Source organism: Pteropus alecto, unplaced genomic scaffold (genome assembly GCF_000325575.1).
Source record: "Pteropus alecto unplaced genomic scaffold, ASM32557v1 scaffold5, whole genome shotgun sequence".
NCBI classification, from domain to species: domain Eukaryota; kingdom Metazoa; phylum Chordata; class Mammalia; order Chiroptera; family Pteropodidae; genus Pteropus; species Pteropus alecto.
This window is the reverse complement of record NW_006441953.1, coordinates 30873753-30901412: the sequence shown is the minus strand read 5'-3', so window position 1 is coordinate 30901412 and position 27660 is coordinate 30873753. Positions and strand designations below refer to the sequence as shown.

The 27660-nt window shown below is 61.2% G+C and overlaps 1 protein-coding gene across 1 annotated transcript in view; it reads right to left on the bottom strand.

The window, feature by feature from the left end:
- Positions 1 to 27660, bottom strand: part of SORCS2 (sortilin related VPS10 domain containing receptor 2) — a 377827-nt gene that overhangs the window by 115244 nt on the left and 234923 nt on the right. Inside the window, exon 7 of the mRNA XM_015594851.2 lies at positions 67 to 166. Coding sequence (XP_015450337.1) covers positions 67 to 166 — 100 coding nt within the window. The remainder of the gene's footprint in view (positions 1 to 66; positions 167 to 27660) is intronic.

Sequence of the window (27660 nt, the reverse complement as noted above, 5' to 3'; positions counted from 1 at the left end):
GGTCTCCGAGCCGGTCCCCGAGCAGGGCCCGGCTGCACGGCCCGGGCGCCGGGGCGTGGCACGTACCTTCCTCTTGTTCGTTGGGCAAATGTAGAAGCTGTCGATGACGGTGGTGACGCCGGGCTGCAGAGCGAGTTTGGTGTACGACGTCCCGAAGTCCGACGACCTGGGGGAGGAGGATGACAGTTGTCAGCGACCCGCCTCCCCATGGAGGGCGCGCCGGTCCCACACCGGACGCAGCACCAGCCACGGGCCAGTGGGTGCAGCACCCAGGACCGGACGCAGCACCGGCCACGGGCCAGTGGGTGCAGCACCCAGGACCGGACGCAGCACCAGCCACGGGCCAGTGGGTGCAGCACCCAGCACAGCCTTGAGGGCAGTCCCCCTCGCCCGGGGCAGCGGGGCGCTGGGCTCCCTCGGGGACACCGAGCGCTCGCCCCGGCCTGGGCTGGGATGTGGCGTCAGGACCCTCTGCCGGCGAGCGCCATCCAGTCTGCCCACCAAGGCACCGCCTTCGGCATCTCCCCACAGTTCACTCAGCCCCCCAGTGCGTCCGCACCTCGCTGGCTGTGGGGGCCTCGCACGTGCCGGACACTTCTAGGTCCTTCCGTCTCCGATTCCTCATGAAACCCTGACACTGTGTCACTCCATCCATCCCACAGGTGACCCGAGGGCTAGGAGGAGGCTCAGAGGCAGAGGCTCCTGCCGAGAACACTCAGCTGACATGTGGCCGACGCAGGGCGCGGGCACCGGCCACGCCCACACAGAGGGCGCCCTGTTTGCTCTGCAGAACGTTCCCCACCAGGCCCAGGCCTCGGCGGCCTGTCGGCTCATCCATGTCTCTCTCTGGCCCCTGAGCTCCTGAAGGGACCAGCACCCTCCCCGCTGACCGCGTGTCCAGGTGGCCGCGGAGGCACCAGGGCTCCGGCCGTACTGGAATCAGGCCCAGGGCAGCGGGCCAGCCCCACCTGGTCTGTGGCCCGCTTCCTGTCTGTACGGAGGTGCAGGCAGGGCCCCCGAGAGCTCTGAAGCCCCAGCCCGCAGTGCCAGCGGGAGAGGGGTCACCAAGGCCACCCTCCCCTCTGTGTTTGGAAGTAATGGACACGTCGGGACGTGGCACCGACTGCACGGTGGTGACCCTGAGACCAGTGCTCCTGGGCAGCACCCCACGGAAATGCGTGGAAGGACACGGCCCCCACGTCCTGGGCTCCCACAGCTGAGGAGACGGACCCTGGGGTGGGGACGGGAACGGGAGCGGGGACCCACAGCTACGGAGCTCCTGCCTGGACGGCGGCCCCGGGACCCGCCCACATGTCACCCCTTTCTGTCTGGTCACCGCTGAGACGGCCCCAAGGGAGCTGAGCTCCAGGCCCTGGGCCCCCCCGGGAGCAGCTGCCTTCCATGACGTGAGTCACAGTGGTTTCCCCCTGAATCGAGTGAAACCGAGGCTCGGTGGGGAAGGGCTATGTTACTGACTGGGGCTTAGTGGCCATGTGGCCCATGGCCTCAGAGGTCGCATCCCTCAGGCCTCAGGGTCACAGGGTCCCTCTCTGGCCAGGAAAGAGAGTCCACCCCAAACACACACATGTTCCCGGGGAAGTCCAGAGGGGCCAGCCCCCTCCCCGGGGGCTAGGAGTGGACCCTGGTCCTCTGACTGCCCTTGGCCTCCCAGGGCGGACCTGCGGGAGGGGACAGAGAAGACCCCCAGGGGTGTAATTACGGAAGCACTAAGGCAACCTCTGAGGATTGATTTTCTCTAAGAAGGAGGAAGCCAGAGGCCCATTAGCAGGATCGATCTGGAGACCCAGGAAATTCCAGAACCCCAGAAACAAATGGCTGTGTTTGCGGCTCGATGCATAGAAGCCACCTCTGGGCCTCCGGGTCTCTTCCCCCGTCCCTCCCACCCCAGCGAGCCATCTGGAAGACCTGCCATTGATTCTGCCTCCCAGACACCTCAGACCCGACCCGATGCCCGCTGGCCCCTGTCCCGCAGCCTCCCGGGGACCCAGCCTCCTCCCTGGCCTCCGCCTGCTCACACCTGCTCACTCGGGGCCCCTGCCCGGTGTGTCCGCAGCAGGGAGCACGTCCAGCCACGGCCCTGCTGCTGAGAACCTACGTTCTAGCGGGGAAACTGGGGAGGGTGATAAAGAAATCAGCAAAAAAAACCAACACACCAGGCGCCAACGTGTGGGAAGCAGCGGCAGCGGCTGCAGGGCTGAGACGCGGGGCTGCTACTCAGAGAAAGTGCGTAAAGGGCCTCGGGACCCCGCGACCAGGGGCCGGAGGACAGTGCTGGGTGCCTGGCTGGCGGAAGCCATCTGTACCGGGCTGAATGACGTCCTCCCAAATTCACGTCCGCCCAGACCTTATTTGCAAACAGAATCTTTAAAGATGTAATCACAGGGTGGGCCCTCAGCCAATGGCTGGTGTCACAGAACATGGAAATGAGGGCACAGAGACACAGACACAGGGAAACCATCCTGTGACAACAGAGACAAACGAGGGACACCAAGGGTGGCCGGCCACCCGCAGAGGCCGGGAGAGAGGCCGCAGCCGACTCTGTCTCCACGTCCCCAGAGGCTCCAGAAGGCGCCCACGCCGCCCACACCTGGACCCCACCTTCCTGCCACCAGACGTGGAGGACGAGTCTCCACGGTTTTAAGCCTGCTTTGGCGGTACTTTGTCACGCAGCCCTAGGACACGAAACAGCATTCCAGGTAGAGGGGCAGCGGGAACAAAGGCCCTGAGCCCAGGATGTCCCCTGTCTCCTCTGGGGACAGGGAAGGGGTCAGTGTAAACCGAAGTCTCTCTACTGCTGCTTTACCAGCTATCGATAAAGTTCTTCGCCCTGAAAGACGACGCAAACCCCAGTCCTCCGACACCAGGCGCCCCGGTCCAGCCTCCCGCTGAGCCCGGGGCCGTGAGTGCGCTCGCTCATTCGTCCCCTCCCCCATTCTTGACCCGATCAGCTCTTCTACGCTCTAAGGACCGGAAACTCAAATCTCTTCCTTTGCTCACGTTCATTCGTGTTTATCGAGCACCCACTGTGCGCCAGTCCCCTCATGGAGCCCGGTGAGCAGCACGGACGCTGTCCTGTCCTGACGGGCTGGCGGGTGGGAGACAGCGAGCAGACGCCGACTGCAGACGCGTGGTGACACACCCAGAGAGGCCGGGAGACAGTGAGCGTCCACCCTCAGCCCCGCCGCCGACTCGCCCACCACCCCGCCTGCTGACTCCTCCTCCTGAGACTTCTACACTCCATCCCAACATCCCAAACCCGCTTGGCCCGGGCCCGCTCCGTCCCCTGCCTGCCCGTGAGGGGTCCCAGCAGAGGGGGCACGGCACGACGCTGGCTGCGTGGCCTTCACCACACAGCCGTGTATCTGTTTCTGGTGGCTTACCAACTTACCACAAATTTAGTGGCTTAAAACAAGACAAATTTATTATCATACAGCTCTGGGTCTTACGAGCTAAAATCAAGGCATCCACACCTTCTGGAGGCTCCAGGGAAAAACCCATTTCCGGGCCTTGTCCAGCTTCTAGAGGCCGCCTGCCTTCCCTGGCTCACAGCCCTGTCCCCCGTCCTCCAAGGCCACCCCCCGTCTCTGCTTCCACGGTCACGTCTCTGCAGTCGGATCTCCTACGCGCACCCTGTGATGACTCGGGGCTCACGCGGGTGACGCGGTCATCACCCCATCTCAAGACCCCTACCTTTTCCACATCTGCAGCGTCCCCTTTGCTGTGTCAGGGGACACATTCACCGCTTCTGGGGATTAGGACGTGACATCTTTGGGGGGCACTGCTCTGACTTCTACAGGTGGGCTCAGAGCCGGGTCTGAGGTGGGCGGCAGTGCGTGGGCAGCTGACGGCCACAGTGGGCCTTGAAGGAGACGCCAGGGCCAGCGGCTGGGGTGGGGGGGGGAGGGACGTGAACACTCCCCAGAGCCCCAGGGAGATGGGGGCCTGCAGTGCCGGGCACGGGAGCTGGTGAGTTCCTTGGAACTGAGACGCACTGTGAGAGCAAAGCGCACGCCGATTTCGAAGACTTAGCAGAAAAAAAAGAGTAAAATATTTCATTATAATTTTACACTGGTTACATGTTGACATAGTAATATTTTGGATATGCTGAGTTAAATAAAATCTACTATTAAGATTAATTTCATCTGTTTCTTTTTTAAGTCGATGGAGTCAGCATTTCAGGCACCGTGAGTCAGGCTCGCTCGGAGCCGGGGGCTGGAGGTCGGGGGTGTCGACTCACCACTCACTCTGCTGCTGATTTTCGGAGCCCACTGGGCACACGCTCCGGGTCTGGGCACTGGTTCCCCTCTGAAGCATCTGAGGGCTGAAATCTGGGGTTCCTGGGGCCCCCTTGCCCAGAGCTCATTTTCTCGCTGTCTGCATTTCACCCTGCTCTTTCCTCGGGCCCCCTGCTTCTCAAATCCAAATAAATGACTCAGTCCAGCAGTGACGTCTCTGTGCTGCGAAGATTTATTCCAAGAAACAACACTGGAGACTGACGGGCGGTTTCTCGTGGTCTCCCCCTCCCCCTGCATGTCACCTGAAGGGGGTTGTGGGGGCACTTGAGATAAGCGTCCGCTTTTCAGAACGTGGGATGATTCTACTGCAAACCCGGGGCGCCCGCGGGACGTGGCAGACGCCCAGGGACGGATGCTCCGCTCCCCAGGTAGCTCTGCTGTGCGGTCAGGGCAGCGGAGCCGAGTCCAGCAGGCGGCTCTCGGCCTGGAATCTGTGGGCAATAAAAGGCCGAGGGAGAAAGGGGGGCAGGGAGGGACCCCGAGAATCTCGCACGATGAAACAGGACGAGGTTTGGGGGGTCACGGCCTCATGTTTTCCTGTGCAAAGAATCACGGCAGCTGCGCTTCTCGGCCGCCCGCCACCGTAAACGCCCCCTTGGAAGGACAGCACAGCAGCCATGCCGAGGGGCCCTGTGCCTTCGGTGCACACGAGGGGAAGCGGGCACGGTGGCAGGAGGAGTCAAGGCTGGGCAGGGCGGGGGCCTAAGTTAGGATCCCAGGGCGGACGTGGCGAACGCTGCGGACGAGGGGCTCGAACACCTGGAATTTATTCTCTCCTCCTCTGGAGGCCACGAGTCTGAACTCGGGGTGCTCCCCGCGAAGCCTCTAGAGGAGGGTCCTTCCTGCCTCTCCCAGGTGCGGGCGGCTCCCAGCCCCCACCTCTGTCTCCACCTCCATGTCGCCTGTCTCCTCTGTCCGCATGCCTGTCCTCTAAGGAGAGGACATCTAAGGACATCAGTCATCTGCGTTCGTCCTCCCCAGATCCAGAATGATCTCATCTCAATCCCTGACTATTCATTTCTGCAAAGACCTGATATCTAAACAAAGCTGCATTCCGAGGCTCTGAGCGGACATGGGTTTGGAGGGGACACTGTTCAAGCCGGCACGGGCCCAGGCCGGAGCGTTTACGGAGCATCTATTCTGTGCAAGGATACTCTGAATTAGATGCCTTGCATGCCCGATTCCTGTGTCATCTCCCCGCAGCCGCGGGCACGACCCCGGATCAAACGCTGCCCCCTCGGGAAGTCCACGCAGGTCACCTCGTCGGGCGAGGACAGCAGTCACCAAGATCGCCCAAGAGGCCAGAGGCCAGGCCCACAGCTGGCGCTCAGTAAACGCTTGTTGGGGTCCTGTGGGGCTGCTCCAGGCCACAGACTCGGAGGCTGTGTGACCTCGGGCGAGCAGGTCTCCCTCCCTGGGCACCCCCCGCGAGCAAGAAGTATGAGGATGGAATTGGACTGCGTCTCAGAACCGGCGCCCACACGCCAGCCCTGCACCTGCCTGCTGGGGAGAGGCCCCTCCTCACCCCAGGACAGTGCCCGGGTTCCTGTGAGGCTCGCTGCCACGGGGAGGGGCCATGCTCACCGAGCACCACCTCTGTGCTCAAGGTGACGTCGCCCTCCCCGCCGCTCAGAGTCCCAGCCACCACCAAGGTCTTCTAACTGCACCCAGCGACTGGGAAAGCGATCATTCCAATCTGCACGTACTCAAATTAAAAGTAAAATAAAAAACCAGACGCTGAGCGCAGGGCCCACAGGGCAGGGCAGGCGAGCGCCGCCGGAGAGCTGCTGTTTGCAGATCGGCCGCTTAACTGCGGAGTGTTTGCACACACTTTTTAAAAAATGATTTAATTAAGCCATTTTCATACTCCAGAATTATTGCATTGGCAGGCACATGTGCTCAGCTCGCGCCCGCGCCCCCTCATGCGGATGAGACCCTGACTCCCACCGGCTGGCTCGGAGAAGCACACAGGTGCCACCCGCACGCGTGTGGCCTCGGGCAAGGCCTGGACCTGTAAAAGAGGCTGACGACACAGGCCTCAGATGCCACAATGAGACGAGGGTCGGGGGAGGGGAGCAGGCAGGGGCCGGGCCCGCAGTCACGTGCAGGGGCTCCGGCAGCGTCACTGTGCCCCCTGCGGGGCGCTGACGTCACACCACTTCCTGTGGCCCCCTCTGTGGCCGGGGTGCGGCGTGTGTGGACAGCCCCCGTGAGCTGCACTCGAAGGTTTGCAGAATATCGTGGGCTGGCCCCACGGACGCTCGCGAGGGTTGTGACCACTGCCTGCAATTCTCGGAGGGGAAACCGAGGCCCAGCCAGGAAGGGCCTCGTCCAGGGCCCCAGGGCGTCCAACTGCAGAGCTGGCGCTCGGTCACGGTCAGTCACGGTCACAGTCACGGTCACGGCGCACAAAGCAAGTTAGAGACACGTTTTCTCAGCCGCATGCAGTTCTGAGCTCCAGTTGGATTCCGGCCATGCACGGGGGCTGTCACGTGAGATGGGAAGGGACAGACACCGAGCGAACATCACATAGGGACCACTCGGCTCCTCGGGGTCAGGGGACCAGGAAGAGGAGGCTCTGTTGCACAGCTCAGACTGGCTCCTAAGCCCTCGCGAGAGGGTGGCACAGGGCACTTGGAGGGCCCATCAAGTCCATTGAGAAGATTCTGGAATGTTGCTTGAGATTCTGAGTGTGAAACGGGGAGTCAGATGCCCGCTCGGAGGGTGAGCTGAGGGAAGACGCCATGGCCCTGCCTAGGGTGGCATTACAGCAGGGGGCAGGTGACACCAGTCAGTAGGCTGCAGACAGGGCGACAGGCTCTGACAGGGTGGTCTCTCCTCAGCATGGGAGGCCCCTCGGGGGTGGGGGCTCACCACGCTCGGGGCTGTCACCCGTGAGTGTCCACAGTGGCTGGGTGCTCCCCTGGACCCTGGGGGGTGCGACCTGAGTATAGAAGGACGAGCAGCTGCGTGGTTCTGGGCGGCCTGGGGAGCGAAGGGGTGGCGGTGTTCCAGAAGCAGCCCCCGCGGCCGCCCCAAGGGCTGGTCGGGGACAGGCTGCTCCATGTGGTCCGGGTTCTAGGCGGGGTGGAGCGGCCACGGCCCGAGGCCACAGACAAGCAAGCCCGGGAGACACAAATCCCCCACAGCAGCCACACCCCGCCCCCGCCCAAGCCGTGCCGAGGCCACTGCAGCCCCAGGACTCGGTCTCTTGGGGCCTCCTGGTGGGTTTCTGCATCTGACCTCCGTTCCCACCCGGACTCTGCCGGGCAGAGGGAAGTGAGGCGCAGCAGGTGACGCCACCTGCCCGGGTCCTGAAGGACAAAGCCAGACCGGACCCGACTTGGGCTCTAGACCGTGTGCTGTCTACGGGCCTCCAGCTCTGTGGATGAAAGGGGACACTGGGTCCTGCGGAGTCGGGCCCTGGAGGTCGCACGATGACACAAGGTGGCCCCTTTGCAACACGTGGTTCTTTTCCCAACTGGTGGGTCCTTAGGGCTGGTTTATAACCATCAGGGTAACTGAGACCTGTCCCTAGACATGTCCCTGGTCACTCTCCTGGCATGGGCAAGGCTCGCTTGGCTCAGGCAGAGCTGCCTGCTGCTCACCTTGGCACAGGGGAGTCTCGTCAACCTCCATCAGATGTCCCTGCTTCAATAGTCACTCTGCAAGCCAGGCACATTTCCAAGGGCCACAGCGGGTGACTGAGCTGCCCCCACTCCGACTCCAGGGAGAAAGCAGGGCTATTAGCCGTGGCAGGTGTGGGGAGGGGCGGTACCAATCACCCCAGCGCTCCCACAGGCTGCCGGCAAGAGGCCACTGCTGCATTTGACACCGTGTTGTGGCTCGCTGGGCAGCGACCTCGGGACCAGCCAGGGCACCACTGTGTCCTCTGGGTTAACTGGGGAAGCTGCGTCTGATGAGGGCGCTGGACGGGCCAGGCTGGGTTTATGCCCAGGTGGAATCAAAGTGGGTGACCCTGATGGGTGGGGGTGCGGAGGGGCTGGGGGAAGCAGCGCATGTCCCTTTGGGCTCTGTCCGGAAGGACATCCAAGCATCTCCTACAAATGGGGCAGGCCAGTCACTGGCCAGAACGGGCCCTGCCCGGTTCCACCTCTTCCTGCTGCTGCCGGGGGAGGCGCAGGGATGCACAGTCGCCTGGGGAACCAGCCGGGAGGCGCGGGGATGCACGGGGGTCTCCCAGGGAACCAGCCGGTCCGGGAGGAGGCCAGGACCTGGGAAAGCCCGGGGAGTCATTTCTAACAGGAGGCACCGCGTAGCAGAAGAGCCTCGAGAGCTCGGACAGCCTCGCTGTGGGCAGACAGCGCAGCCTGAGGTCCCCAGCGCTGCAGCTGGCTGCCTGGCTGTGCGGGAGGGGGGCTGGGAACTCCCGGCCGGAGGCGGGCAGAGGAACCGGAGGAAAGCTCTGGAAGCAAGGGGCGAGCTGCGGAGTCAGAGGGGCCAGGCTTGGCATCGAGGCCGTTTGGGGACTGGGCCAGGTTAGACTCCGAAACCGTCCTTAGGAAAATCCCTGGAATTTAGCCATCCACAGACAATACGATGCCCTTCCCGACAGCCCGGCTCATCGCCCACTCTTCCTCCGACTCTTCCCGGAATCATTTAAAAATTACAGAAACGAGAACAACAGAAAACAGCGACGCGCTAGCAGGAAAGGAGGATTGCTATGCAGCTGGAAGCGCACTTTCCTTCCCTACGGATCTAGGACCAGCGCCTCTGGCCTTTATGCAGAAACGACATTTTCGTTACTTGAGCACTCCCCAGACTGTCTCCCAGGGTGAAGTCCCAGAAGCAGGGCTCCTGGGTGACGAGACGCCCCAAGCTTCTGCGTGGCTTGTAAAGAATGCGTTCTCAGATCCGAGAAACCCCCACAACCCAGTACCTCCCTCCCAGGGACTCGGGGTCCATGGTACAAAATGGTACCATTTTTATGTGCCAAGTCCCAGCTCGTAGCATCCGAGACTCTGCATTGATTTTTCTGAGTCACTGTTGACTGTACAGGGCTTCTGCTGAAGGCAGCTCAGGGGATATACTGAACGGTTTTAAAGAGGAGGGAAAAATGGAAAGAGGCATTCTCAGACGGGGGCCTGGGCCATCGGAAGGGAACTCTGTCTTGCCGTGTGCAGAGGACCACTTCAATACAGAGCGCGAAAACCAGGTGGCGGATAAGATACGACGAACACGAGCCACGCCCCATCTCAGGAGACGTCAAAGAGACGCTCTAAGCGGCGAAATCGGGGACATGGGGTGGACGCTTTTTTAATGGCTAAAAGTTCGTACGGTTGATACAATGACGAAACTGAACGGTTAAACCCGTGACCCTCTGGTTTCCGTTTCAGAATGATGAAACTGAACGGTTAAACCCGTGACCCTCTGGTTTCCGTTTCCGTCCGTTTCTGCTCTCGGACCTCGGACCCTCGGTCAGGGTCGCGGAGACCTGACTGCTGGTCTGCGGAGTCGGGGGAAATCACAGGAATGATAACGGTAACAGCCCAGGATCATTCCCCGGGCCCCGCGTCCGCCGCCGTGCTAAGTGCTTTGCGTGCATTAGCTCACTCGATCCCCCTGACGCCCTACAAGGTAGGGATGAGTCACACAGTCCATTTTCCGGAGGAGGAGACGGAGGGGGAGGTGAAGTAATGGGGGAGGGGCCCCCCTTCTGCCGCCAGCAGCTCTCCTGATCCTCGCTCCACCGGAACTGGATTTCCGAGCCCCCCGAGCTCCGCGAGCCCCCTGAGCGCTCCTCGAAGGCCAGGACTGCGTCTGGCCAGCTCTCTGGCCCGACACTCCCCATGAAGTGAGTGCCAGTAAATGCTGGCTGAATGAATGAATGAATGAATGACACAGTTCTCACCCAGACACTGTCACAGGCATTGCCGATGCCAAATGAGCTCTCAGGCGCTCACTGTAAGAGCCAAGAGCGCCCTCCAGAACTCTGGGCCTCCACCTGTGAGTAGGCACAGGCCCAGAGAAGGACAGTCCCTCACTCAAGGTCATACGGCCACGAGTAGCCGAGGGGGCAACTGACTGAGGTCTCCTGGTCCAGGGCCTGTTGCCCTGTGCAGGCTCCTCCCTGCAGTCTTGGGCAGACAGCTGCGGGGCAGATGGTGAAAGCACCTCCCACTCCAACCTGCAAGACAAACAGCTTTCCAGAGCCAGAGGCTTCTTTGAAATGCATCGGGAGACCCTCTGGGGAGATTCCAAACAATAAATAAAGGCTCAGGTGTGCAGAGGCCAGGCGGCTTGCAGCAGCAGCAGCTGGCCCCAGACCCGGGTGCTACAGGGAGACAGGCATCCGGGTGGGTGTCCTGTCCACCTGCAGGGGAGGCAGCACCTCCCCGCCCTGCGAGCTGAGCCCGCTGCCCCAGGCTCCGGGAGAGGGGCAGCTGGGCCCAGGCGCGGCTCTGGGAAGGTGTGTGGCTCGGCCCGGTGTGCAGCGGGCGGCCCTGCAGAGCCCTCTGGCCCGCTCCAGGCCCCTTCTGGGCCATACCACCCCCCAGCCAGCCTCCCACAGATACCTCACGGTGAGAGCATCACCCGTGGCCCATGTCATGCTCACGTGGAGCAGTGTTGGGACACGCTGGCGCCACAGGCTGTGGACCTAGAGCTGGTCACTCACCTTACTAGACCTCAGGAGTCCCTTGTGTACAATGGAGACACGCCTTCCACCCAGGCTTGTCACAGGGCTAAAGGAGGTGACACACACGATCTCCCGGCACAGTAAGCGGCCTGGGGTGCAGCCAGCCCCTTCTGTTTCCTCTGCTCCCTACACACCACCCCCAAAGCAGAAGGTATTTGCTGACCGTGCAATAAGGAGTCAGCTCAGCGGGGCTTAGGGTGCAAACCCTACACATTTCCAAGAAAGGCTGGTGCCTGGACGAGCTCCTGGAAGGCCACCTCTATGCCCTAAAAGGCCCTGGCTGCTACGAGTCTCTGCTTCCTGCGGCCATGGGCCAGCTGATGCCGGCTTTACCTCTGGAGGGGCTGGAGGCTGAGGTCGGCCACAAGTCTATATAACCACCTCCAGTAAAACCCCCAGATGCCACGGCTCGGGTGAGTCCCCCTGGCTGGCGACCCTTCTATGTGTTGTCACACATCATTGCTTTTAAAATAAAGCACTTTCCACATGCCTCAGGCAGTGCGACCTGGGTGTGGAGAGCCACCTCCAGGCCTTTTGCACGCGCCCGCCCACAACTCTGCCCCCATTCCGCTCGGCACTCGCCTGCAGCGCCTGTCACTCCCTGACGTCAGACCACGGTTTGCTGGCTCGTCTCCCCCTCCCCGGGAGGACGACACTGGCGTCTGGCTGCCCCGTAGCCCAAGAAGCCACAAAACCATCTCCCTGGCCTAAGGTCCCATCCGCTCACATTCTTGCTGACGTCTTTGGGGTTTGTACTAGGTGTGAGCCGGGGTCAAGTTTCACTTCCGCCCCAGGGGTCCCCACCATGCCTGATCCAGCCACGGAAGGTCCTTCTCACTGCCCAGTGCAGCAACCTGGGTCGTAGGTCAGGGGCCCACAGGAGTGGCCTGGTCCAGGCCCACTCCAGGCCATGGAGCTGTCAGGTCCAGTCTCAGATACCAGCTACAGCTTGCCACTTGTGGGATGTCCCCTGGCCCCACGACACTGTGAAAGCTGCGGCCTCAACGTCCATGTCCCCCGCTCCCAGACAAGCAGACACCGGTGAAATTTGCTGCAATGAGTGAGTGATGCTCAAATCATTCCATCACGACAATAAGTGACAGAGAGATACGGCGAGAAGCCGGCCGCGTCCCCACACCCCTAACGCAGCCCCTCTGCACGGCCCCCCCACTCGGCCTCCGCCCACGGGACCCGTGATAACTTAACGCATTTCTCTCTCCAAGCACAGAAACCGGAGTAGGTCGAAAGTGGATGAACATATTTCTCCATGTCTTAAGAATCCCGTCTGAGAGTTAAATAACGACGAGATGGCTTTAAGCCCTTGAAAATCATGAGCGAGGCCGTCCCCAGAGAAGGCGCGTCATTTCGCGAGCGTGCAGAGTTGGCCGTTCCATCCACAGCAGGAGATGTGCAGGCGGGAGGGCGGGGTCAGGCTGGGATCTTGTCCCGGGAAGTACACGGGGTCACGGGGGCCTGGGAGCCCCACCCCACCAGCAGGGCCTGCCTCTCCTACACTGCGCCTCCCTTGGGTGCCCTAGCACCCTGGCTGCGTGCCGGCCTCCCCGTGCCCAGGGGCACTAGCCAGACAATGCCAGTAGTGCGGTGTCCTGGCTGGGCTCCGAGGGGGCTCCCCGGGCTCCAGGCCCTATGAAGGGAGAATGCGACCCTTCGTCCGCACCCGCTTCTGGAATCTAGGCTTTGCCAACAGTGCCAGCTCAGTGGGGTGGGGCGTGGGAGCTTCCGCCAGCCACTGGCCAAGAGCCTGTGCCTGGAACTGCCATTTGTCCACAGCAAAATCATTTTTAAAAACCACATAAGTTACACCTGTGGCGCAGTCCTATTTTTTTCAAAGTGCTCCCTCTCATTGTGACCACATAGGGTCTGTTTTAGAGACTGGAGAAGCAAGCCTCAGAGAGGTGACCGACCAGCTCAGAACCCACCGCAAGCAGGCACGAGGCAGGGCGGGGCAGGTCTGCGGCACCTACAGCCCAGGGCCTTCCCCTCCCCTGTGCCCGCAGCGAAGGCAGCGACATGGTCCCTCACAGGCCGGGGGTTTCCCTATAGCCCCTCCCCTACAGACCCTCCCCTCACCTGCAGCCTGGACGGAGGGGGCAGATTGCCGCAAAAAAGGAAGAAACGAACCTCTTGGACCTAAAGTAACTCAGCCACGGCCCCTTGGTCACTGAGCGTCAGCGCCTGTGGGACAGGCTCTGGGACAGGCTCTGGTGTCGGAAGCAAAGGCCCCACGGTGGGGCTCTGGCCTTACAGGGGTGGGGTCCCACACTTCGGAAGGACAGCCACACCCACACGCGTGCCCATCAAAGGAGGAGGGGCTACTGCTGCCATGGCAACGTGGAAAATCGAGGTGAGAGTGGGGTCTGAGTGGACATGGTGGGGGGGGACGGGGGAGGGGAGGGGCAGACTTTCTCTCAGGTTTTTCCCTTGGAAAGCCAGGGGGGCAGGTATTGGGATGGAGGAAAGGGTGCAGCCAGAGGAGCTAAGTCCTGGGGATGGTCACTCCCAGGGCTCTGTGTTACAGACCAGTGAGTGGTACCTCGTGGTGCTCTGGGTTTGTTTTCTGTTGGTCACCCCCAGGCCTCCACGGATACTGCCCATCTGCTTCCCCCGATGACTGCCCATCCACCCACCCATCCATCTACCTACCCATCCATCCACCCATCCATCCATCATCCACCCACCCATCCATCCATCCACCCACCCATCAACCCATCAACCCATCCACCCATCCATCCATCATCCACCCACCCATCCATCCATCCACCCATCCATCCCTCCACCATCTACCCACCCAACTATCCATCCATCCATCCATCCATCATCCACCCACCCATCCATCCATCCATCCACCACCCATCCCACCATCTACCCACCCAACTATCCATCCATCCATCCATCCATCCATCATCCACCCACCCATCCATCCATCCATCCACCCCCCCTCAACCCACCCCCTCCATTCTCAACCCATATATCCACTTGTCTGCCTATTCTCCCACCCATTACACACCTATGCATTTATCTACCTATCCACTCCTCCACGCATCCATCCGTCCATCATCCACCCATCCATCCACCCGTCCATACATTCGCCTAGCTACCCACGCATTCACCAATGCGTCCGTTCCTTCACTCATCCATCCATCCTTTGAGCCATCTACTCATCCTTCCTCCCATCCATTCACCTTTCCACTCATCCTTACATACCTGTAACAAACTATCCATCCATCCATTCTCAAACCCTTTCATTCACCCGCCCATCCAGCCACACTCCTACCCATGCTCTGACTCATTCACACTCCCACCCACCTACCCACCTATCCATCCATCAACCATCATCCATCCATCATCCATCCATCATCCATCCATCCATCCATCCATCCATCCATCCATCCATCGCCCATCACCCATCATCCTTTATCCTTCCATCCATCCATCGATCATCCGTCATCCATCAGTCATCCTTCATCCATCCATCCATCCATCCATCCACCTGTCCATCCACCTGCACACCCATCCATCCAACAATTCATCTTTCTTCCACCAATTCTTCCTTCCTTCCTTCCTTCCCTTTCCCCTTCCCCATCTCTCCTTTCCACCCATCTAACTCATATCCCCACATTACTGGGTACTTGCTATATGTCTGGTCCAGAGCTGGGCTTTGAGAAGTGGGCACAGATGTACCTTGGAGAGGCTTGGCCTCCAGGAGCACAAGAGCCGTTTGATGAGTGACTGAGTGAGCCTTTAAGATGCTCTTCCAATAACCACACTGCCCGAGAAGTCGTTCACCTCTAATGCTTGTTTATGCCATCGCTGTGCCTCCTGGACCCCAGGACCTGTTACTGGGCTGATTCCAGAACGTGACTCAACTTTTCTATTTTAGAAACACCAGCAGACCACTTGGGGTGCCTTTCCTGGGGAGCGTGTGAATGAACCCTGGCACCCACACTGCCGCCTCTGCAGGTGGGTGTCCTGAATCAACAACAGCATGCCACCTCGCAGGAACCCACTAAAGAACGTTTGTGACTTGGGTTCAGGGTGATGTCAGCTCTGTTTTCCTCCCCATTAAGGAGGTTTTTTTTTTTTCCTGAGGACAGATTTTTTTAGCTGGAACCCTGCCAGGCCGAAGCTTGTCTGAATTTTCTGGGGAGCGACAGACAGCTGGCTAGAATTCCAGACAGAGCGAAAGAGAGAGAGGCCCCATTCTCCAGCAGCATGAAGAAGCAGGCCATTCCGGCCTTCCCCCCATCCTGTTCACACCTGACCCCACCCTCCGGAGGCATGAGTGACCCTCACTGGGTGGCCCAGGCCAGTCTCCATGGAAACCTTTACCCAGAGTCCGTCCGTCTGTCTCTGTGCTGGAATCTCCACGTATGTCATTTCTCTGTCTGCCTCTGAGGGCTTCTCCCTGGGGGCGGCTCTGTCTCTTGGTCTGTCTGTCTCTCTCTCCATGTGTCTCTAATTGTCCGTCTGAGCCATCCTCTCCCTCATCCGTCCCCTTGCATGCTCCCTGGTCCCCCTGGGCGAGCTGACACATAGAGGGGCGGTCAGGCTGAAAACGGACAGAACAAATGGATGATGTGAGCAGCGCCATGCTCTAGAAATTAAAGAAAAAGGGGCGGAGAGTTGGGAGTGCCGTTTCTCACTTGCTCTCCCAAGTAAGGTGACTGAGCAGAGACTGGAACGCATCGAGGGGTCAGGGCCTGTGGGGACCCAGGAAGGGGACAGCACATGCCAAGGCCCTGCGGTGGGCCCCCACGCCCAGGCTGCATGCCCGGGCTGCTGCCTGCAGAACACCTTAGGTTCTAGGGCACCTCGGATGGCCACTCCGCCCAGCTGGACAACTTGGTGACTGCGTGTAGGTGTCAGGACAGGGGACTTTCCCAGGGGAAGTCAGCAGGAGGCCGCCACACACGAGAGCTGCTGGCCGCCGGCAAGGGCAGGGTGCCCATCCCGTCTCGGGGCCTCGAGCAGCAGTGTCCGGCAGCGGCAGCAGCAGGTGGCCCCCTTCCACCTGCTCAAGCTCCCTGTCACCCCCACACTACGCCGGGGTCCAGCGACCCCACGGGAATCAAGGCCAGTGCACCTCAGTGGACTGCGGACGTGGCAACGCTGCCCGTGGAGGCCACTTCGCAGGACGGCGCCACGCCGACCGGCAAATAAACACGGCATTGAAAGGTCAGAGGCGCCGCGGCCACAGTCCGTTAATCAAACTCCCCGGCAAGGGTGAGAGAGAAGATGAACTGGGGTCATGCCCTCCTGTCCCCACATGCTGGCTCCAGCCACCTGCTCAGGGCTCCCTCCTGAGACAGAGCCTGTCCCCGGACCCCCACGACGCAGCCTGCCAGGGGGTCAGGGAGGGGAGGGCGGACCTGCCCTCCGGAGCCCAGGGGGTCATTGCCGGAGGCGAGCCTGGCCCCAGCTCCGCAGCTTCTGGCTCGGCAAAGCACCGTCCTGGCGGCTCATCCTGGTCCCCTTGGACCTTCGCTCTACCCATCAGGCAAGCGGAGCGGGAAGCGCGCCCGCGCCACCTCCGCTTCTGGCAGGAGCCGCACGCCGGCCTGGCGGGAGAAGCTGCCCCCACGGGCCCTGGGCTTCCGCTCGCGTCGCGGGCCTCGTGGTCCCTGACGGTCGGGCCCAGCTGGACCAGAGCAAGCAGGTGGAAGGTTGTGCCAGAACCATGCCACGTTTGGGCGAGACCAGCGACGTGATTTATGGGGCCCGGGGCAAAAAGAAAATGCCGGTCCCCTGCGCAGACTCATTAGGAATTTCAAGACGGTGACAGAAAAGCAGGCGGCAAGCATGGGACCCTGCTGAGTGCGCGACCCCGGGGGCCGGCACAGCCACCGGCCCTGGACCAGTCAGAGGGCCGAGGGCTCGAAGCCCAGCACAGGCGCAGCGGTTCCTTGACCTCCCTGAGCTGGGTTTCCTGCTTCGGATGTTAGAACGACGGAGTGCTGGGCACAGCCCCCCGTCCTCCGCTCTCTACCCTCAAGAGCCTCACGCGAACCAGAGAAGTACTGAGCGGAGAGCCAAACCGCTTGAGAATATCCTGGGTTCTGCGTTCTAGGTGCTTCTGGGGGAGGCGCTGGGGCTTGAAAGCTGCGGGTGAACAACCAGACACCCATTTCAATCACACGAGCTGTGAAGAGGAGCCCGAAGCACCCCCACCCCCACCCCCGTGTCATCCGCCACCCCGCCTGAGGGCCGAGCTTCTGAGAAAGCTTGGGCTGCAGGCAGGACCTCACTGGAGCGTGGCCCCTGTCTCTCTCCCCGGCACCTGGAGAGCAATGGTGGGGAGGCAGGACCCGGGGCTGGAGCCTGCGAGGGCTCTGGGACAGTGCTGGGCTCTGACAGCGCCGGCTCCTCCTCCTTCCCCGGGCCTGGGGCCAAGGGTGGACCACGGGGCTCTGAGTCAGGGCAGGCTGGCAGCGGGGAGCGTTTCTCCTTCTGGGCCTCGGAACCAGCCCCACTGCCAACAGAGAAGCCGCTCACGCCGGGCCCACGGCCTGCGGCTTTCGGTGCAGTTTAAAATGAGAAATATTGAAACGTGATCCCCAGGAAGCCAGGGGCCAGGTGGGTCCGCTCAGTGCCAGGTGCACCGAAGGAGCACCCGCGCCCGGGCTGGGCCTGCGTTAGCTGCTGTGGGACACACGGCCGATCCTGTCTGTATCTACAGCTACGTCCGCCTCCATCTCCGTCTGCATCTGCGCCTCCATCTCCATCTCCACCGGCCCCCGTCAGCCCCTGGATCCTAGGCGCACCTGTGCCTGGATCTGCATCTCCACGTGGATCTCCTTCTAGCTGCCTCTCTGTTCATCCCCATCTGCAGCTCCAGCTCCATATACATTTTCATCTCTTATCTCCATCTCATGTCTGAAGAATCTGTACAGACTCGATCTGAGTCAAGGTCACTGCCTACTTTGTATTTCTGAGAGGTAAAAAGCAACGTGGATGAAACCCTCTGTTCCCTCATTTCGAAGCGGGCAGTCTACCACTCTGGTTACTTCGGCTGGAATGCCCAGGGTGACGTGAGCACGTGCAGGTTTTCCCATTTGAGTTTGGATTCCCCCCTCCTCTCTCTACACAGCAATAATTGTCCTATTCGGGGATTCTGAAAAGATCACATATACATATTTTTCAATTTATTATTAAGTTTTGAATCTCCCGACGGCTCACATGAGTTTGGGCTCACACACACAGAGAGAGATGCCTGTGATCTAAGTGCCTGGGCCTCTCTGCTCAGCTGTTTAATTTTAAAACAAGAAATCAGTTGGAATTTGCCCGGTAAATGCACCGAGAGGTAAAGGAATAGCCAGACTTTTTAAAAAGGAAATATCACTTAAATGGGTCGCATTTCCCATGGGTCACTGATACCCTAATGGTTTTATAATATACTCTTCTCCCTTAAGCGAGAGGCTGAAGAAATGAATCTTTCAGCAAAGCCTGGCAGCTGGCATTGCTGGGGGTGGGAGGCTGGCCCCTCTTTCTTAGTCTTTAAGCACAAACGTCCTATCAGGAGAGGGAGCGTCAGATCTGGCTTTAAATCCTCGCTTTACGACTCCAGCACATGGCCCTGGGCAAGTCGCTCTGATTCTCTGCACCTCCGTGTCCTGCCTTTCCTCACGGTGCTGGGGGCCCCAGGGGGCCGGACCTGTAAGTGGGAGCCATGGAGAGGGACGAGGTAATCGTGGGGATGCCTGGCCGTGGTACCCACAGACAGACCAGTCAAGTCCACTGCAGGTTCTGGCCATTTCCATCATACCCCGAACACCCCATCTCCTGATGGCTTTCCTTGGCATTCACGCAAGGCATCCCTTTGAGAACGAGCTCTCTGTCCAGCTCCGAATGATCACCCCTGGGGCCACCGTGACCACAGAATCCTCTTCCCCAGCCGGGGCTGTCGGCTCAGACGGCAGTGCTAGGTCGGCTCTGCTGAGCCCCGTGAGGCCTTGCCGTGGTCTCCCGAGGACGTTTTCCTGGGATCCCCCCGTTCTAGCCTCACAGATCCCCTGTTTGGATGAACAGGCAGATCTCAAGAGTCAGAGACGGTCCGGAGGCCCTCCCCTCACTTCCGATGGCACTACCTGTGCGGTGGCACAGTGACAGCCACAGCCGCTCCGGGCTGCCCCGCCAAGGACACTCCGCGCGCCCGGGCTAAGTGTCCATCTCAAGTCCACAGACAGACAGAGAGCTTAATTTCAGGCTTCTCAGACACCTGTGCTCGCTGCTGGAGCCCACGCGTCCGTCCTGTGAGTGCAGGGTGACTGTCCCTCCAACGTAACCACAGTGGAAATTAAGGAGATCGCTACCCGCGCTGTGTCTTAGCGAGGAGGGTCTTCCTGGTCTAGACTCGCTTTAAAGAGGGCGAGGAAGCGGGGGCGGTTCCCACACCCCAGATTCCTTCCGGCTCTCGGCGCAGAGATGCAACAGGACGCACAGAAGGTCGGTGGTGGGGGGGCCTCTGTCCCCACTTTGCAGATGGGGACGCCGGGTGCACAGAAGCTGCTGTTTGGCCCGGGCTCCGGCTCCGTCAGATGGAGCAGGGGGAAGCGTACGCAAGCCACGGGGCCACCGGTCACGTGACGCTCTCCTCGCCACGCCGACCCCGCGCCCCCTTCCGCAGAGCGCCCACGCCCGCTCAGGCCACGCACAGAATGAAGAGCCCCCACCGGCTTTATGTCGCCCCCCGACTACGAGCAGGTTACTGCGCAGCCAAGCCGCTGAGCAGGCGCTGGAGCCCGGACACGGAGCCCGGCCTCGCCTGGAGGGGTGGCCGTGCTGGAAGCTCAGGACGGCCGCAGCCCCTCGTCCCCTCCCCCCCACTCAGCAGGTCCTCCGCCTGGTCCCCTGTAGCCCCCGCACCCCGCCCAGCCCCTGCCTTTCCGCTCACGCCTCGCTCCTTTCTGTGGCTTTGGCCTTTTCAAACGTGGCCCATGAATAATGAATCCCTGCCATAAATTTAGAAGGTCCTTTCTCTCTGCAGCCGGCCTTTTTCTTTATTTCTCTCATGCTGGTTTGTAAGAAAATGAATCCCTTGAAAACACATTTTTCCCTCAGCTGATTTCCTGACAAGCAAAATGAAGTTGCTAATTTTACAGCATGTGTGCAGAGAGCCACTGATTTGCTGCCCTGAGTACGTGCGTGTGTGTGTGCGTGTGTGTGTGGTGGGGGGGGTCAGGGAAGACATGGGGGGGCCCAGTAGCTTTCCAGAAAGTTCTGATTCTCGGGGGCTGGGTGGTGTGGGGAGGGCACAGACAGGCCTTGGAGGCAGGCCCAGGCGGGAACCCTCCCCAGGTCCAGGCAGGCTGGGCAGGGGTCTCACGTCCCCTGGCTTGAGGCCCCTCATCTGAGCACCAGTGGGGAGAGGCTCCCTGGGAAGGTTCTGTGACCTGAGGATGCTTAGCTGGGTGGCCGTGCTGGCCCGGAGCAGGCTCCATTGCTTCCGTATCGTCTCTCCCTTTCAGAAGGCACCAGAAAAACCTTCTGGAACACACTCGAGACAGTTCCAACCCCCCCTCCCATGCACTCTCCTCCGAGGGGTTTCGGAGCTGACCTGCGTCTCCCAGGCCCCTTGAGTCTGCGTGTGCCCCCTCTGTCCAGGCCTCACCCCACTCCCTCCTGACACTTTGCTCTGCCAGGCCCGGGCAGGCACCGAGGACACAGGGGAGGGGCAGACGCCCTCCTGGAGCCTCTTGGTCCCGTGGGACAGCAGTGGGGGTGCCCGGGAAGTCAACTAGCCCCACGCTGCAAGGGCACGAATCCAACCCCCTTCTCTCCTGCCTCAAGTCCCAGGTCCCCTCCCCACCGTCTTTCAAGGTCAGCGCAAGGTCACCCTTGCAAAGGAGCTCTGTCCTGGTGACTGAGCCCTCATTAGTCTGGGCCCTGGCCCTTCTCTTGGCGTGGCTGAGGTGTGGTCATATTGGTCCACAGTGCTCGGCAAGTTCAGGCATTCTCCATCAGTGTTCCCACACCCCCACAGCTCACACCCCCCCACACTGCTCACACACACCTCACACGCCTCACACAACCCCCAAAGCTCACACACACCCCCACAGCTCCCACATACCTCACATGCCTCACACAACCCCCACAGCTCACACCCCCCATGCACACCTCACACCCCCACACACACAGCTCACACCCCCCCACACTGCTCACACACACCTCACACGCCTCACACAACCCCCAAAGCTCACACACACCCCCACAGCTCCCACATACCTCACATGCCTCACACAACCCCCACAGCTCACACCCCCCATGCACACCTCACACCCCCACACACACAGCTCACACCCCCCCACACTGCTCACACACACCTCACACGCCTCACACAACCCCCAAAGCTCACACACACCCCCACAGCTCCCACATACCTCACATGCCTCACACAACCCCCACAGCTCACACCCCCCATGCACACCTCACACCCCCACACACACAGCTCACACCCCCCCACACTGCTCACACACACCTCACACGCCTCACACAACCCCCAAAGCTCACACACACCCCCACAGCTCCCACATACCTCACATGCCTCACACAACCCCCACAGCTCACACCCCCCATGCACACCTCACACCCCCACACACACAGCTCACACCCCCCCACACTGCTCACACACACCTCACACGCCTCACACAACCCCCAAAGCTCACACACACCCCCACAGCTCCCACATACCTCACATGCCTCACACAACCCCCACAGCTCACACCCCCCATGCACACCTCACACCCCCACACACACAGCTCACACCCCCCCACACTGCTCACACACACCTCACACGCCTCACACAACCCCCAAAGCTCACACACACCCCCACAGCTCCCACATACCTCACATGCCTCACACAACCCCCACAGCTCACACCCCCCATGCACACCTCACACCCCCACACACACAGCTCACACCCCCCCACACTGCTCACACACACCTCACACGCCACACATCTCACATGCCTCACACACCCCCCACAGCTCACACGCACCCCTCACAGCTCACACGCCCCTCATACACCCCCCACAGCTCACATGCACCTCACACACACACACACAGCTCGCACAACACCCCCCACAGCTCACACGCACACGCCACAGCTCGCACACACCTCACACACCAACTGCCCACCCGCGTAGGCTCCGAGATTCCCAAGAGCGAGGCCAGCCTCACACCTCGCCAGCAACCCTGGCCCGTCGCCCTGGAGAACTGGTGCCCGGCGCTCAGCACGGCTCCCGGCCAGCGACGGCAGAAGACAAACGGGTGAAGGGGCCAATGAACGAACGAATGTGAACAGGTGAGCCGGCCACCCAGAAAGACTCGGCTGCCGGGCCCGTGTGCAGATGGGACGGCGTGTCACACCGTGGTCCAGACAGCTCTCCGCTCGGGCCCCAACCCCACCTCTAACCAGCCATGTCGCCGAGCCTCTCTGCCCCTCAGGTTCCTCATCCACAAAAGAGACAGAATACAAGGTAACAGAACCCACTGCAAAGGGCTTCTCTGACCTAACGGAGAGTTCACAGGACAGAATGAGCACAGGACGAAGCTCAGTCACGGAGAACTGCCGTGACGGTGACGGTGACGGTGACGGTGCTGGGGCGACGTGCTGGGGGTGGCAGGGGCAGCCACAGCTACCGAGGACCCGTTACGTGCCAGCTGCTCTGCCGGCTGAGCTGCAACCAAGTGTCAAAGGTCTGAACTCAGCGATGTCCCGACTTGCTGGGGGACCTGGGTGAAGCACCCAAGTCCTAGGGGTCTCGGTTCCTCCCTGGGTGCCCAGGGCGATGGCCCTTGGTCTGGAACTCCACAGGGTGTCACGCAGCCCAGGTACAATAAGGAAGCTGAGAGCAGCGTGCAAAGGCCTCACGCTCGTGCAAGAGCCGGGGCCCACGTGTCAGGATCACAGATGGCAGGCCGCTCCCCTCCGTCCTGAGCCTCGGTTTCCACATTTGCCCAGTAAGGTGGCTGACGTCCACGGTCTTCCAGACCCTCTCAGCTCCGAGCCAATGGGCCACTGTACATTTCCAGGAGGAGCAGTGCACGCTCGGGCTTGGGGTCAGTGGTGCTGAGAGGGCATCTTCATTCGTGGGGCCTGTGCTGGGAACACCCGGCCTCACAGCGAAGCCCTGGGAGAGGCCCGCTGTTCCTACTTACTGGACGAGGACATTGAGGCCCAGAGAGCAGAGAGCCACAGAGGCACACACAGCCGGCTGGGGCAGCGACGTGCACCCACGGCCTTCGCTCACGTGGATTCAGCGGGACGCCTGAAAGGCAGCCCCGGACCCCGCCCCGCAGGGCTCGGCGCTGGCCCCCAGCCCCCGGCCCCGCGCCTGCCGTGTCCGCCTGACCTCCGTGCGCATGTGTTCCCCACTGTCTGCATCTGTTGGCTCAAGCCCGCTGGGCTGGGTCATGTGTGACTCTTGCCAGGGGAGAGCCCGCCCCATCAGCGCGGCCAGCTGCGAGGCCCCATGCCTGGAGCAGCAGCCCGAGCCCTCCCCCACCGCCGTCAGCCAGGCGGCCTTTGCTGCCTTTGCTGTCTGATGGCACCTGGGGGCCCTCGAAGGAAGCAGAAGGTCATCTCGCAGCATTAACGGCCAAGCTGAGCAGGAAGGCTGGGGTCCCGGGACCAGCAGCGCGCCCAGCCAGACTGGCGGCGGTTTGAATCCCAGCTCTGCCGCGAAGCGGCCGTGTGACCGCGGCCTAACGCGTTCAGCCTGGGCAGTTGTATCTTTCACACTGTATTTGTGCCACTTTCCAAACACTGCCTGCATGTCCCCTGTCCCACCGCCTGGGCCGGGCACACGTACACGTGCATGCGCGTGTTTCCGAGCCCCCTCCTCAGGCGACAGCCAGAGCTTATCTGGTCCAACTACTTCCTCTTCAGTTGGGGAAACTGAGGCCCAAGGAGGAGGGTTGGTGAGCTGACCTGTGGCTACCAGCAGACCCAGGCTTGTGACCAGCTGTGTGTAGGGGGCCCACAGTCCCGAGTGGCTGCTAGGAGCCCGGGGCCGGCCCTTCCAGGGTCGAATCCAGGCCTCGGGAAGATGCCCTGTCCCCCCGTCCCCTCTGCCCTGTCCCGTGGAATCGGGTGAAACCAGGCAGAGACCCTGCACCCTCCCCGGGCCACCGTGCCGGGCTGCATTTTCTAGGCTCCGCTGAGCTCGGGTCCTGTGACGGCTCCATCTGGGCCCGGTGAGCGGAAACGGGTGCGTGCCTCTTCCAGGCCCCGTCCCCAACCCTCCCACCGGACGCTCTGTTGTCTCGCCCTCGGGAGGCAGGAAGATGGCCCGGGACCAGCACGCGGAGCACCGACGCGGCTTCGCGAGCCAGCGAGGAGCGTGCGGCCAGGGCTCTGAGCCGCAGCCAGCAGGGGTGGCACCCGGCAGCTGGCACCCATCCTACGCCGCACAAGCACGCGTGGCGTGAGAAGCACCCGCTGGGGTCAGGCACCAGGCACGGGCTCAGGGAGCACACGCCGCTCCCTTCCTGGCCTCACGTCTCCTGGGCGCCCAGCTGCCTTGAGAATGAAAGATTTTTTAACTTCCATGTTAAACAAGACGTCCATTTGCATTTTAAACCCATTTCCTTCAGGTCTGCTTGTCAGGGACCGGCTTCCAACGGGCTGGGAGGGGCTCAGGAGGTGTTATTTATGGAGTGTGGGGCTCGGGCTCTGTCTCGGAAGGAATGGAGGGCCGCCTGTCGGGCTGAGCCCGTCCTCCTCTCTGAGGTCCCCATTCTCCGCTGGCTGGGGCTGCTGCCACAGAGGCCGAAGGCGGAGGCAGGCGGGGGCGGCCAGCACGCATCGCCATGAGCCCGGCACTGTGCTCGGCTCCTGCTCGGCAGCCCCTCCTTCCCACGGGTGGCAGAGCGAGACCCTGGGAGGCCAGCTGCTGGCACCTGAGGCCGCCCGACTGCCCCAACCTGTGGGACCCCAGAGCCAGCTGGGCTTCCCCGTGCCTCCCTCCCCTCACGGCAAGCAAGGACAAGAGCAGCGGCACTGTGAGGAGCAGTGAGTGGCGGTGAGTGGCATGTGCCTCTGTGCAGAGGGGCTCCGAGGACCACGGGGCGCACAGACTCAATACACGCTTGGCAAACGCCGGTGTTGCATTACCCTGGTTTACAGAGACCACGGACCCACAGTCTGAGACGTGTCCAGGGCCACATGGCCAGCACTAGGGAGAGTCAGACCCGGACAGACGTGACTCCCAGTGGCCCCTGCCTGGGGCAGTCAACGGACCTGACACAAGCACCTACTGTGTACGCCTCAGTGCAGCGTGCAGCTCTGTGCCACGTGTGCCTCTGTGCAGCATGCAGCTCTGTGCAGCGTGCAGCTCTGGGCAGCGACTGGCTACCAGGAGCCCAATGTACCGTAAAAGTAAGTATATGGGCCCCTCGGATGACCAAAGGTGGACTTATCTGCCCGTGAAGTTTTAAACATTGCTCTTGTGCTCATGTACGAAACAGCTTTATAAACTCATGTGATATTGTGATTTACGATAAGAAGAGTATTTTTGGTCTTGCCCTGTTCCAAAAACAGAGCTGTAAGACCCTTGGAACGAGGAGAGTGATCATCGCGTGGCTTTCGTTATGTTAATGAGGTGACTTTAGGTCACCAAAGGGTGGAGGTCACCGAAGGGTGGAGCCTGTAGCCAGTGGGCTTTCAGCTCTCCCTCCTGGGAGGAGGGTAGAGATTGAGGAAAACGGGCCACCGTCAGCATCAATTACACGTCCGTGAAATTGGGGGAACTGTGGGAACCAGGCAGCTGGGTCCTGACACTCGGGGAGGCAGGGGAGGGCAACACACAGGCAAATAAACAGGTGGGACAAGGAGAGGGGACGGGGTGGGACAGGGCTGGCTGTGCAGGCCGCCCTCAGGTGACGTTTAATCCACAAGGTCCCTTCCAGCTCAGAACTCTCCGGCTTAAAGACGGGATCGTTCCGTCCTTTCCTTCTGCATAAGATCGGGGTAGAGGAGGGACAAAGGAGGGGAACCCCGGCCGGGACGGGGACGGGCGAGGACGCAAATCTGTGTGGTTTCCACGTTATCTGGGCGCTTTGCGGCCACAGCCTTTCGCGTCCTCATGGGGCTGCGTTTGCTTTCACTCCGCTGATCGGATCGCGCTAACGCACAGCTGTGCTGCGACCCCGCCCCCCCCCTCCCGCCCCCCAGCGGCTCGGGCTCGGGCGTCAGAAAGAGAAGTCACAAAACATGAGGAAGGCGAACTTGATACCGCGCGGGGCACTTTGTTTGCCGACTCGGGAAATCACAGAGATGTGCAAGCCGCTGACAGATGCCGTGGCCGTCCGCGGGGCAGGCAGAGACGTGATGCCCAGCACCCCTAAACCGAGCGCCTTGGGAAACAGCTGGAAGCAGCGCCCGCCAAGGACCAAGGACCTACTGTGTGCCGAGCACTTTACAACCTTATCTCGCTGGGCCTTCTAACAATGCTTGCGGCTGGCAGGGCGGCCAGCACGGTCACCAGCGAGGTCCCGGAGGCTCAGGAGCCATATAGCAAGAGAGCGGGGGGCCCCGGGGCGGGCCATCCCCACTTGCATGCCCTGTGCTTGTATTTCCTGTTGGGACAGCACCTTATAAGGAGGACTGTGACAGAAAACAGACACGAACACGCGAGAGATCTGAAGCGCTCTCCGCTGTGCTGGGGGCTTCAACAGGACATCTTACTTCCCTCCGTCGGCTCCCGAGAGGCATCCTTGGGGCCGATCCCCACGGAGACTGAGGCCCAGGTGCCTGAGGTCCAGGCCCCAGGACAGGGGACGTGAGAGATTTTCTCTGGTCCTTTCCCTCTAGCTGAGAACACCTTCCCAGGGTGCCTACAGCCGAGCGAGCACAAGCCCCTGCACCTGCCACCTGCTGCAGCCGGCCCTGGGTGAGTCCATCCTAGTCCCTGTTCTGCGAACTTGGAATTGGGCCTGGAGAAGCCGGCTGAGCAGGTCCCTGAGCTGTACCCTGCTACCGGCTCAGGGCCCACGGCTGCCAGGTGCATGGGGCAAGCACGGGAGCAGCAGAGAGCCTGGCACATGAGAGCTGATGCCCCAAAGGGAAGCAGGAGCCGCGGCTGCTTGTGGGGAGAGATGGAGAGAAGACGAATGGACAGTCCGACCGGCCCCCCGCGCGCCCCGTTCCCATTCCGAGTTGCTCACCAGCGCTTTCTGCCTCGGGGTTCGAGAGTACTCAACAGCTGGAAGAAAGCTACAGGCTAGGCAGGCATTGTGAGAGGGGTCTGTCTGGACTCCTGGGGCTCCGATGCGTCACTCCTGTGCTCAGTCAGCCCGGGAGGAAGAGAAATGACTGCACGGCTTATGGTCGGGGTCGGCACCAAGCCAACCGTGGGCTCCTGGAATGACACATTTCTTGGAGAAACGATCCTTGTCCATGAGATTAATCACATGATCTCTGTCTTTCTTACTCTATTTTCAGACCCTTGCTATGACCTTCATTATGGACACCATCGTCACCATCATCGCCATCATCACCATCATCACCATCGTCACCACCACCATCAACATCACCGCCATGCACTGAGGGGTACGGCCCTCACCTTGTGAGTGTGACAACTGCCAACGGTGGACAGCACCTCCCCTAGAGGACCAGGGCTGGGGCTGGAGCCCCGGTCGCTTTGTGACCTCAGGGGGCCGTGGACG